The sequence below is a fragment of the Eschrichtius robustus genome, chromosome 15 (genome assembly GCF_028021215.1).
Source record: "Eschrichtius robustus isolate mEscRob2 chromosome 15, mEscRob2.pri, whole genome shotgun sequence".
Lineage (NCBI taxonomy): Eukaryota > Metazoa > Chordata > Mammalia > Artiodactyla > Eschrichtiidae > Eschrichtius > Eschrichtius robustus.
Window position 1 is genome coordinate 88,126,236 of NC_090838.1, and position 13,226 is coordinate 88,139,461.

The 13,226-nt window shown below is 39.8% G+C and overlaps 1 protein-coding gene and 1 pseudogene across 14 annotated transcripts in view; one reads left to right on the forward strand and one right to left on the reverse strand.

Annotated features, from left to right (window-relative positions):
- TSGA10 (testis specific 10) overlaps positions 1-13,226 on the reverse strand; it is a 101,630-nt gene that overhangs the window by 88,102 nt on the left and 302 nt on the right. For 6 of the 14 annotated variants that reach the window (XM_068564196.1, XM_068564193.1, XM_068564195.1 and 3 more), the window contains exons 1-2: positions 13,076-13,182; positions 1,192-1,320 (exon numbers count right to left, since the gene is read on the reverse strand). In XM_068564196.1, coding sequence (XP_068420297.1) covers positions 1,192-1,320; positions 13,076-13,132 — 186 coding nt within the window. In that variant the 5' untranslated portion in view covers positions 13,133-13,182. Of the gene's footprint in view, positions 1-1,191; positions 1,321-13,046; positions 13,183-13,226 lie in introns of those variants that run through there. The other 8 variants (XM_068564202.1, XM_068564201.1, XM_068564197.1 and 5 more) reach the window with 5 other exon arrangements.
- On the forward strand, positions 6,485-7,096 carry LOC137777812 (large ribosomal subunit protein uL13 pseudogene; annotated as a pseudogene).

The window sequence follows — 13,226 nt, forward strand, 5'->3', positions numbered from 1 at the left end:
GGGTGGACTTGTTACTGTTGGAGGGTGGTAAAGGTTCTGACTCTGCATTAGGTCTCTTCTGATATCATCCCAGCAAAGAGGAAATGGGGCATCTCTTACTACCAGGTGGCGGTGGACTTCTTGGCTCCCCATGTGGTCTCCACTGACAATATGGGGTTGGGGACTTCCTTACTTCCTGAATGACACAAAAGTCTTGGTTCCCCACTCAGCCTTCTTCTTTGATACCACCTTGGCGGGATGGGGGCCTTGTGGGGCAGGGTGGGGGGATGAGGCAAGGATGCGGTTCCTTGTTATAGCATGAGAAGGGTGGACGTCTGGGCTCTTAACCTTTGCTGGCAGGAATGGAGCTAGTTTTTTTCTTTGGTGTCTGCTTAAAGTGGGCAGTTCTTGTCTAAGAGTAATCTGCCTTACTAGATTGCCCATTTCCTAGTCCTTCAGCTAGAAAAGGATGGCTTTTCTGAGACCTTTATAAATCTGCACCCACTACTTCTGGTTGCCAGTTTTTCCAGTACTCTGCCTGGGATATACGGAACAAAAAGAAAAACCAGGAACTCCCTAACATGTCCTAACATTCATTGTGTGCTGAGATCTCTAGCCAGTCTTCCTTCTTCCCACCTTTCAGACAGAGTGTTCTTATGCTTGTTTTATACATAATAGTCAGGGTTTTTAGCTGTACTTAGTGGGAAGAGTAAGGAAAAGTAAGTCTACTCCATTTTCCCAGAAGAGGAAGTTTCTTTTAATAGCCTTATTAATAGCTATACCACAAGTCAGACACCAGGAGAACAGAAACAATAATGAACTTGGGAGTTCAGAAAACTGGATTCAAATTCTAGCTAACTTGGGAGTTCAGAGAAATCCTAGCTCTGTCACTCATTAGTCAAATATAATTCTTTAGCCTCTTGGAACTTTGGCTTCCACATCGGTAAAATGGAAATAACAACACAATTTCACAAAGTTGGGATGATTAAGTAAGATTATGTACTTGAAAGCATCTGATACAACACCTGGCATATAGTTTGCACTCACTAACTCTGAATCTATGTGTTTCAAAATGGTTAAGATAAAAATAGAATGATTTTAGACCCATACAATTTAAATGAGCACTGAATTGGTATTTATTCTCTATCTTATTTTAATATAGGCCCCATCCCAAATTAATTTAGGGAAATATGCAGAGAAATTAAATGTAACCTGTAACTTCAGTGAAGAAATGAATTTGTCTTGATTTCTCACTTCTTGTTCTAGCTGGAGAATATTCTGGTATTTTTCAGCTTCAGAAACTGGAGCCCCTAGACCAAAATCATGTTCTTTGGTGGTAACCTAGTGGAAGAAATGGGAATAATATAGAGACAGTCAGGTTTAAAACAGCCTTGTGATTTCCCACAACAATCATCATTTTGAAAATTAACAACATTCAATTAAAAAATTGTTTTTAACCTGTTCCACCAGCTAAAAGGACTTCATCAACATTTACTTTCTTAAAACTTTATATTATAAAACTTCTTCTGTGTGTTTTCCAAATATGAAACTATAGTATTGAACATGCTTTTCAAAAAAGACATACTCCACCCTATCTAAGGGAATATGGGTCAGCTGCAAATTAAGTGGTCTACTTCCAGGGCTATGATGTTCACTAGCTACCTGTTTATTGTTATTTTTGTATATTAACAAAAAGGTTTGCTACCCATATCACAAAGGGCTAATTTCCCTAATATGTAAATAATTCCTATAATTAAAAAAAGGAAAAGAAATACCCTAATATAAAAATTGGCCAAGAATATGGATATTTCACAGAAATGACTTTTAAATAGATTTAAAGATATTCAATCTCACCATTTAGAGGAATACAAATTAAAACAACACTGGGACACCATTTTTTAACCATCACATTGGCAAAATCATAAAGTTGGATATATAAATTAGCATTCTGTGGCAGTGTAAATTGACACAGTATTTATGGAGAACAACTGGGTAAAATCTAGCAACATTACAAATGCACATAGCTTCTGTACAAATAATTCCATTTCTCAGAATTTTTCTACATACATATTTGCACACGTGCAAAATAACAGTGTTAAAAGATTTCTCACTTTAGCATACTATACATACTACTCTGCACTGTGCTTTTTTTACTTGACTATGTATCTTAGAAACTGTATAATTTAAGGAAATAATTTGTTCTTTCTCTGAATCAAGGCTGCCATTATGTTAAGGGAGAATTTGCTACAAGCAAAGCAACACAGATGCCATGCTCCAAAATCTAGTGCTTGGGAAATTACAGGCTCAGGATTCCCCAGTCACTGACCTTGTGTTAATGCCCTGTAAAACCCAGCCCTTAGCAGTCTGACAGGTTTATTTCCCTTTTTCCCTTTCCCTAAACAAGACACAAATCTGCTTTTTCTGTTCTCCAGTCCAGCAGTTCCTGCCTCTCCTGGAACTTCAGCATTAGATCTCACAAAGCATTTCTAACTATGAATCATTTTAGGCCTTTATGGGTTAGGCTGAAATCCTAACTACCATTTCTTACATAGTTTCTGTTGAAAAATGTGTTCCTAGTTATAAACATGTGACTAAGTATAACTGAATCAAATGACTCCTCACTATAGCAGTACTTTTCAAATTTTAGTAAACACACGAATCATTTGGGAATCTTTTTAAAATGAGATAATTACTCACAGTAGGTCTGAAATACTGCATTTCTAAAAAGCTGCTCAGCGATCCCTATTTGGCTAGCACACAGACTACACCTTGAATAGCAAGGACCTAAAATCTAAACCTGCCTAGCATACAGAGTTCTTCATAATTTGGTCCCTTCCTACTTCTTCAAATTTATCTCCTACTTGACACCTCCAAGAACCCCTCTATTAAAGGCAAACTATTCTATACCTTCTTTATACATACATTCAGAAACATATTCTCTTTTGTTCATGAGCTTTGCCCTCACTCTTTTCTCCACTGAAGTAAAGACACTTCTAAGGCTCAGCTTGAATTCCATATTCTCTAGGAGGTTTTCTCTCTCTTCTCCATCGAATAGTGATCACCTCTTCATTGAGACATCCAAATATCTTGGTAATAGAACAATTTATGTAGCTATTTACTTTTTCTGGATATGTCTTCCTCACACAGTTACTAGAATCTTAACAAATAATATCCTAGAGCTCTCTGTATTCCCACCAATCTGCACAGAGTTCTTTGGATAACAGGAAGGTGTCAATACAAATTTGTAGAGGTTGATAATGAAGCAATGTACTAAAGCAGATAAAATGGAACCTTCCCTCTTCTTTTTGGTAAAATGAACAGTCAAGTTTACTATCAGTCTAGTCTAGAAATTAAAAGTATAAAGAGACCAAGAGTCTACCTGACAATTGTGAGCCATCATATTAGAGCTGCACTAGCTTTGGAGGCAGTAAAAAGGGAGAGAAATCAGTGTATCTGAAATGCCCATGCCTGGCATGCCAGGTTCTCCACCTCAGGCCCCTGAATATCTTCCACCTTCCAGTGATCTCTAGATGGAACTCTGAATGGAACTTGTGTTCCTGTACAGATCTCAGAGAACGCAAGTAAAGTACTTTGTAAGCAGCAAATTGTCATCATAAAGACCCAAGCTAGAATCACAATCATTCTCAATGGGGAAGCAACACAGCATAGTGGTTAAGAGCATGTTCTCTAGCCTCGACTGCTTCGGTTCATAATGCCTGTTCTGCCCCTTCTTAGCTGCATGACCACAGCCAAGTTACTTCTCTGGCCATGGCTTCCTCATCTCTAAAATAGGGATGATAACAGTACTTGCCTCATAGAGTTGTTGCGAGGATTAAATGAGTTATTATATGTAAAGCACTTAGAACAGTGCCTGGCAATAAATAATAACTGCTATATATATTATTATTATTTACAATTACTTTTATTACTAATTCCTCTCACTGACTCAACTTATTTAATTGGCCGTCATGTCCTACTGATCTTTTCACTAAAATCTCTCTCAAACACATTTCTTCCATCGCTACTATCACTGTTCCAAGTTCATACTATCAGATTGTAACATTTATTCACTTACCAAACAAATTTATAAACAGCTAGGATAAGGATGAACCAATATTAGATTTGGGGGCTAGAAAGATGGAAAACAAATAAAAACTTACAATTTCAAGGGGCTTCCCTGGTGGCGCAGTGGTTAAGAATCCGCCTGCCAATGCAGGAGACACGGGTTCGAGCCCTGGTCCAGGAAGATCCCACATGCTGCGGAGCAACTAAGCCCGTGCGCCACAACTACTGAGCCTGCGCTCTAGAGTCCGCGAGCCACAACTACTGAGCCCGTGTACAACAACTACTGAAGCCCGCGCACTTAGAGCCCGTGTTCCCAACCACCACAACAAGAAGCCTGCGCACCGCAATGAAGAGTAGCCCCCGCTCGCCGCAACCAGAGAAAAGCCTGCATGCAGCAACAAAGACCCAATGCAGCCAAAATAAAATAAATAAAATAAAATAAAAATAAAACAAAAACAGAAAACTTACAATTTCAAGCCTCAATGAATCTAGGGAAGTCCAAAACAAATCAGAAATTACAGTACAGTATGATTAGTGCCACATACATGTATGCTAAGGGAATACAGGACTACAAAAAAGTATTTCTGACTTCTACTTCCCCCCCAAAGACTTAGCATATATTTTCCATGTTCCCTCCAAACTATGACCATATCCCTACTGGAGCATTTAACACATTATATTGTTTATTGGATGTCCATAGCCATCACAACTTCAACATGTTAAAACAGACCTCAATTTCCCCACCTGCACTTCTGCTCTCAACCCTGCCTCCACCATGTTCCTTCCCAGTCTTTCCATGTCAAATGGCACTGTCATTTGTGCAGTGATCAAGGTCAAAAACCAAAGTGTTGTCTTTGTTTCCTCTTTCCCTGAACCTCATCAAATCCATCAAAAAGCCCTTTGGATCTACCTCCAAAATATATCCCCAATCCATCTACTTCTGTACACTTTTATTATCACCTACTTGGTTCAAGTCACCATCATCTCCCACATGGATTACTGCAATTGTCTCCTAACTGGCCTTTTTGATTCTACTGTTGCTCCCTGCAACCTGTTTTCCAAACTGAAATCAAAACAATCATCTTAAAATAATGAGATCCTGCTCAAAACACTCCAATGGCTTCCCACTGCAATCAGAATAAAAGTCAAACTTTTTTTTTTGCTTTAATCTCTAGCCTACAAAGGTAGCTCACATTTTTTTTTTCTTTTTTCCTTTAACATCTTTATTGGAGTATAATTGCTTTACAGTGTTGTGTTAGTTTCTGCTGTATAACAAAGTGAATCAGCCATATGCATACGTATATCCTCATATCCCCTCCCTCTTGCATCTCCCTCCCACCCTCCTTATCCCACCCCTCTAGGTGGTCGCAAAACACCGAGCTGATCTCCCTGTGCTATGCAGCTGCTTCCCATTAGCTACCTAATTTTACATTTGGTAGTGGATATACGTCAATGTTACTCTCTCACTTCATCCCAGCCTACCCTTCCCCCTCCCTATGTCCTCAAGTCCATTCTCTACGTCTGTGTCTTTATTCCTGTCCTGCCCCTAGGTTCATCAGAACCATTTTATTTTATTTTTTTTAGATTCCATACATATGTGTTAGCATATGGTATCTGTTTTTCTCTTTCTGACTTACTTCACTCTGTATGACAGTCTCTAGGTCCATCCACCTCACTACAAATAACTCAATTTCGTTTCTTTTTATGGCTGAGTAATATTCCACTGTATATATGTGCCACATCTTCTTTATCCATTCATCTGTCGATGGACACTTGGGTTGCTTCCATGTCCTGGCTATTGTAGGTAGTACTGTAATGAATGTTGTGGTACATGACTCTTTTTGAATTATGGCTTTCTCAGGGTATATACCCAGCAGTGGGATTGCTGGGTCATATGGTAGTTCTATTTTTAGTTTTTTAAGGAACCTCCATACTGTTCTCCACAGTGGCTGTATCAATTTACATTCCCACCAACAGTGCAAGACGGTGGTTCCCTTTTCTCCACACCCTCTCCAGCATTTATTGTTTGTAGATTTTTTGATGATGGCCATTCTGACTGGTGTGAGGTGATACATCATTGTAGTTTTGATTTGCATTTCTCTAATGATTAGTGATGTTGAGCATCTTTTCATGTGTTTGTTGGCAATCTGTATTTCTTCTTTGGAGAAATGTCTATTTAGGTCTTCTGCCCATTTTTGGATTGGGTTGTTTGTTTTTTTGATATTGCACTGCTTGTATATTTTGGAGATTAATCCTTTGTCAGCTGCTTCATTTGCAAATATTTTCTCCCATTCTGAGGGTTGTCTTCTCATCTTGTTTTTGTTTTCCTTTGCTGTGCAAAAGCTTTTAGGCTTCATTAGGTCCCATTTGTTTATTTTTGTTTTTATTTCCATTTCTTGAGGAGGTGGGTCAAAAAAGGTCTTGGAAGCAGCTGCCGAAGATGGCGGAGGGGCAGGTCCTGGTTCTCGATGGCTGAGGCCATCTCCTGAGCCACCTGGTGGCCATCATGGCCAAGCAGGTGCTTCTGGGTCAAAAGGTGGTGGTTGTGCGCTGTGAGGGCATCAACATTTCTGGCAATTTCTATAGAAACAAGTTGAAGTACCTGGCATTCCTCTGCAAGCGGATGAACACCAACCCCTCCTGCAGCCCCTACCACTTCTGAGCCCCCAGCCACATCTTCTGGCAGACAGTGCGAGGCATGCTGCCCCATAAGACCAAGCAAGGCCAGGCCGCTCTGGACAGCCTCAAGGTGTTTGATGGGATCCTGCCACCCTATGACAAGAAAAAGCGGATGGTGGTTCCTACCGCCCTCAAGGTTGTGCGTCTGAAGCCTATGCGGAAGTTTGCCTACCTAGGGTGCCTGGCTCATCAGGTTGGCTGGAAGTACCAGGCAGTAACAGCCACCCTGGAGGAGAAGAGAAAGGAGAAGGCCAAGATCCACTACTGGAAAAAGCAGCAGCTCACGAGGCTATGGAAGCAGGCTGAAAAGAACACAGAGAAGAAAACTGACAAATTCACAGAGGTCCTCAAAACCCATGGATTCTTAGTATGAGCCCAATAAAATTGACTGTTTATTCTTAATTAAAAAAGAAAAAGAAAAGAAAATGGATCTTGCTGTGATTTATGTCATAGAGTGTTCTTCTTATATTTTCCTCTAAGAGTTTTATACTGTCCACTCTTACATTTACGTCTCTAATCCATTTTGAGTTTATCTTTGCCTATGGTGTTAGGGAGTGTTCTAATTTCATTCTTGTACATGTAGCTGTCCAGTTTTCCCAGCACCACTTATTGAAGAGACTGTCTTTTCTCCATTGTATATCCTTGCATCCTTTGTCATAGATTAGTTGAACATAGGTGCAGGGGTTTATCTCTGGGCTTTCTATCCTGTTCCATTGATCTATATTTCTGTTTTTGTGCCAGTACCATATTGTCTTGATTACTGTAGCTTTGTAGTACAGTCTGAAGTCAGGGAGTTTGATTCCTCCAGCTCCGTTTTTTTCCCTCAAGACTGCTTGGGCTATTCGGGGTTTTTGTGTCTCCATACAAATTTAAAAATTTTTTGTTTTAGTTCCATAAAAAATGCCATTGGTAATTTGATAGGGATTGCATTGAATCTGTAGATTAGTTTGGGTAGTATAGTCATTTTCACAATGTTGATTCTTCCAATCCAAAAACATGATATATCTCTCCATCTGTTTGTACCATCTTTAATTTCTTTCATCAGTGTCTTATAGCTTTCTGCATACAGGTCTTTTGTCTCCTTAGGTAGGTTTATTCCTAGGTATTTTATCTTTTTGTTGCAATGGTAAATGGGAGTGTTTCCTTATTTTCTCTTTCAGATTTTGCATCATTAGTGTATAGGAATGCAAGAGATTTCTGTGCATTAATTTTGTATCCTGCTACTTTACCAAATTCATTGATTAGCTCTAGTAGTTTTCTGGTAGCATCTTTAGGATTCTCTATGTATAGTATCATGTCATTTGCAAACAGTGACAGCTTTACTTCTTCTTTTCCAACTTGGATTCCATTTATTTCTTTTTCTTCTCTGATTGCTGTGGCCAAAACTTCCAAAACTATGTTGAATAACAGTGGTGAGAGTGGGCAACCTTGTCTTGTTCCTGATCTTAGAGGAAATGCTTTCAGTTTTTCACCATTGAGAATGATGTTGACTGTGGGTTTGTCATATATGGCCTTATTATATGTTGAGATAGGTTCCCTCTATGCCTACTTTCTGCAGAGTTTTTATCATAAATGGGTGTTGAATTTTGTCAAAAGCTTTTTCTGCATCTACTGAGATTATCGTATGGTTTATTTTTTATTTATTTTATTTTTTTAATGATATTCTTGTCTGCTTACATTCTTTTTATTTATGTACGTATGTATGTATGTATGGCTGTGTTGGGTCTTCGTTTCTGTGCGAGGGCTTTCTCCAGCCGCGGCAAGCGGGGGCCACTCTTCATCGCGGTGCGCAGGCCTCTCACCATCACGGTCTCTCGGTGACAAGCACAGGCTCCAGACGCGCAGGCTCAGTAATCGTGGCTCACGGGCCGAGCTGCTCCGCGGCATGTGGGATCCTCCCAGACCAGGGCTCGAACCCGCGTCCCCTGCATTGGCAGGCAGACTCTCAACCACTGCGCCACCAGGGAAGCCCTATCATATGGTTTTTATCCTTCAATTTGTTAATATGGTGTATCACATTGAATGATTTGCATATACTGAAGAATCCTTGCATTCCTGGGATAAACCCCACTTGATCATGGTGTATGAACCTTTTAATGTGCTGTTGGATTCTGTTTGCTAGTATTTTGTTGTGAATTTTTCCATCTATGTTCATCAGAGATATTGGCCTGTAGTTTTCTTTTTTTGGGACATCTTTGCCTGGCTTTGGTATCAGGGTGATGGTAGTCTTGTAGAATGAGTTTGGGAGTGTTCCTCTCTCTGCTATATTTTGGAAGAGTTTGAGAAGGATAGGTGTTAGCTCTTCTCTAAATGTTTGATAGAATTCACCTGTGAAGCCCACCTCCTGGGCTTTTGTTTGTTGGAAGATTTTTAATCACAGTTTCAATTTCAGTGCTTGGGATTGGTCTGTTCATATTTTCTATTTCTTCCTGGTTCAGTCTTGAAAGGTTGTGCTTTTCTAAGAATTTGTCCATTTCTTCCAGGTTGTCTGTTTTATTGGCATATAGTTGCTTGTAGCAATCTCTCATGATCCTTTGTATTTCTGTAGTGTCAGTTGTTACTTCTTTTTCATTTGTAATTCTGTTGATTTGAGTCTTCTCCCTTTTTTCTTGATGAGTCTGGCTAATGGTTTATCAATTTTGTTTATCTTCTCAAAGAACCAGCTTTTATTGATCTTTGCTATTGTTTCCTTCATTTCTTTTTCATTTATTTCTGACCTGATCTTTATGATTTCTTTCCTTCTGTTAACTTTGGGGGTTTTTTTGTTCTTCTTTCTCTAATTGCTCAGGTGTAATGTTAAGTTGTTTATTTGAGATGCTTCTTGTTTCTTGAGGTAGGATTTTATTGCTATAAACTTCCCTGTTAGAACTGCTTTTGCTGCATCGCATAGGTTTTGGGTTGTTGTGTTTTCATTGTCATTTGTTTCTAGGTACTTTTTTGATTTCCTCTTTGGTTTCTGCAGTGATCTCTTGGTTATTTAGTAGTGTATTGTTTAGCCTCCATGCGTTTGTATTTTTTACAGTTTTTTTTCCTGTAATTGATATGTAGTCTCATAGCGCTGTGGTCGGAAGAGATACTTGATACGATTTCAATTTTCTTAAAAAAGTCAAACTTTCTAAGGTCCTACATGATTTGGGCCCTGCCTTCACTTCCCTAAATAGACCTACTACTCTATTCTTTTTTCACCCACCAGCTTTATTGGTTTTCTTTCTGTTCCTGTACTGTGCCAATCTCATTCCACTTTGAGGCCTCCTCCCTTGCTTTCCCTCTGTCAGGAACATTCTCACCCCTAAGTCCTTGACGTGAATGGCTCCTTCTTACCCTCGGCAATTTGGCTGAAATATCAGAGGGTCCTCCCCAACCTCTTACCTAAAGTAGCCTCTCTCCTACTCACTCGCCCATTAGGTTATCGCACTTAACCCTATTTGAAATCACATCACTTATTTCTTCATTTGTTTATTGTTTGTCACCCCCTACCAAAGGTAAGCTCCAAGTGATCTAGGCTCTTATCCAGTCACTGTTATATCCCTAATGCCTAGAAGAGTGCCCAGCACAAAGTTGGTACTCAATAAAACATTTCCCAAATAATGAATTTTGATGATTCAAACAAGGTAGTTTCAATGGTAGGAGGACTAACAAATGAATGAGTAGCAAAGAAAAAGAAAATGTAGATTTCTTTTACAGAGCATGATTGTGAGAAGAAAGGTAGAACAAAATTTGGGAAAAGACCAGGGTTGTTGAAGGGCCAACAGAAGAGGAGAAAAACTTGCTTCTTAATTTCCTCTATATCAAGGACCCCTTTCAGAATTAAGCAAAAGCCCTAGGTCGTTACCCCAGGAAAAAGCAAACACATACAAAACTTTACAAACAACTCCAGGGGGTTCAAGAACTCCCCAAAGTTCTTGTACTCCAGGTTAAGAATTCTTACAGTATAAACACAATGACAATTCCTAAGACATGCGTTAATGTTAACTAAAGGACAAAGGCCAATAAGCTAGTAAGAGGAAACCCAGGTAAAGGGTACGCACTGTCCTTTGAGACAAGACAGAAAAAAGCAAGGTCAGGTGACGATTTAGATGAGAAGGGGTAGAAATCTGAAGAAGTGCCTGCCTGGCAGAATTTTAATTTCTCAGTGAAACAGCAGTTAAGATCACATGCTAAAAAGTATCATCAGTGTTGAGCAAAATATAATATGTGCTCAACAAACGTCTATTGAATATTTTGATAGAATAATTGAAAATACTGGAGTATCTTATATAGGATTCTGAAATCTGGTTCCACAAAAGGTCAACTTGTTTTCTTTTTAGAAAATTGTCTCCAAAAGTTTAGACTGAAAGACACTTTGAAGTAGGAAGGAATAGCTTCACTAACAGAAGGATGTAGAAAACCACATAAAATTTTATGAATAATTTTGAGGTGGGTTCTGTATTTATAAAAAATAAGTGAATAAATGTTTTGGGAATTCACTTCAAACAAAACAGTAAGGTCACTTGTTTAACCTTTCTTAAAAAGAAATAATCTCTCCAGTCATTCCATCCAAACCCAAGCTCCTCACTTCTCTTCACTCCAGACTGTACTGTGAAGAAATAACTTGCCCTTTTTAAGGAGCATAAAACAATGGCCTTAGGAGAAGAATCATTTATCACTTCCTCTTGGAAACATAAGAAGGGGGTCAAAGAGTTGTTGTCAAGAGGCTTTTCAGAACCAAAGGAATTTAATATAGACTGACATAAATAGCATAACTAAGACAAATAGAACTACCTTACTAACCAGCACACTTCAAGAGATTATGTGGGGTGTGTGTACAAGAAAATTCACAGCAGTGTTCCTCATATTTACCAAAAACCATAGAAACCCTAGTGTCCACCAACAGTAGGTAAATTGTGGTATACTCTTACAATGGAACAACAAACAACAAACTAACTACAAGCAATAAAAAGGATCAATCTTAAAGACAATGTTGAGTAACGAAGCAAAATACAAAGGAAAACTTAGTACAATCCCATCTACATAAAGTTCAAAAACAAGCCAAACTAGAAAGTGCATGGTCACATACAAAGATGGTGAAACTACAAGGAAAAGCAAGGAAGTGTCTATCAGAGAAGTCATGAAAGGGGACAAGGAGGAGCGTGTGATGGGAAAAGGGAATGAATAACAACACCTGCTCTAACTGCCTCTGTATGTGGAGTACTTTTAAAAGCAAATGATCCTAAAACAAACTGAAAAAGAAGCACCTGAAAAAGAAGAGAGAGAGGCCAGAGAACGTCTACATCTGCTGGGCCATAAGCAGTGATTTTTTTCAGAAGGTAAACAAGATTTATTTTGGGAGCTGCCATTAAATAATGCTAAAGTGTATACTGTTTAAAATAAATATATCATTAATGTACCTCCCTAGTTATTACCCACTAATTAAGACTAAATGGCTTAGTTCAGTCATTAATTAACATACAAACAAAAATCAGTTTTATCCTGGAGGCAGATGTGAATAATGTAACACTTTCCTTTCATAGTTATAACTAACGTATTTTTTTCTAGTTGCAACCCGATTATTCTATTTATTTCCTTACAGTTTGGAAAAAAAAAAAGTGTGCTTGTAATTCTGAAAACCACTAGAGGAAATTTAAAACAACGAATATCGTGAGATACAATGGCCTGAAGTGGAAAAAGGAAAACAAACAGAGACCCTGTGTCATCTATGCAACGTTTCCTGAAATCGCTATCCTTGACTTTATTTAAAGAAAAAAAAAAAAAGTGTATTCCTATGCGTGTTTAGGTATCAGCTCCCTGATCGCCGCAGAGTTATTCAATTTAAACCTCAAGTACTTTTTCAAAGGAAAGCCAGCGTACCCTGCCTTTCTGGTGTATAATTTCTACTGTAATTATATGAGATTTTCACGCAATTGCCTACGTAATCTCGGCCCTTCACCTCGCAAAGTCTATAAAGTGGCTTAGAAGTGAGAGGCTGGGAGTCAGGAAGAGCCAGGTTGAACCCCCAAATCTCTGGCTTCCAAATTCCTCAGCTCCACTCCAGAGCGTTTCTAAACAGAACAGTCCCTGCAACGACCAAGCGGAGAGCCACAGTAGGAAGCAAAGCGGTCACCATAGGAACTGGGCTCAACCCTAAGCTCCCAAGAAACAACAACAGGGGCAAAGTTTGCTCCTGGCGGGCTTCCCTGGACCGCAACTCTGCCCGCTACCGCCCCTCAGAGCGGCTCCAGCAGCCAATACCCACCTCACGGGTCGCCCTCAGCCCCCAACACCCGCCACACCCGCCCCCTGCAGCTGCCCTCTCAGAGGCCTTCTGGCCCAGGAGATGTTTTTACCCGAACACGGCGCATCCCCGCGCTTCTACCTGGGGCTGCAGGTCCCTCCCCGGGCTTCTCGGCCCGCCGTCCTCTCCGGAGCTCATCCTGGCGACTGCCAGGACCCCGCCTCCGCCAGGGATCCAGGTCCCTCGAGGTCTCCATCCTCCGCCCCTTTCCTCTCCCTTCCCATCCCAAATC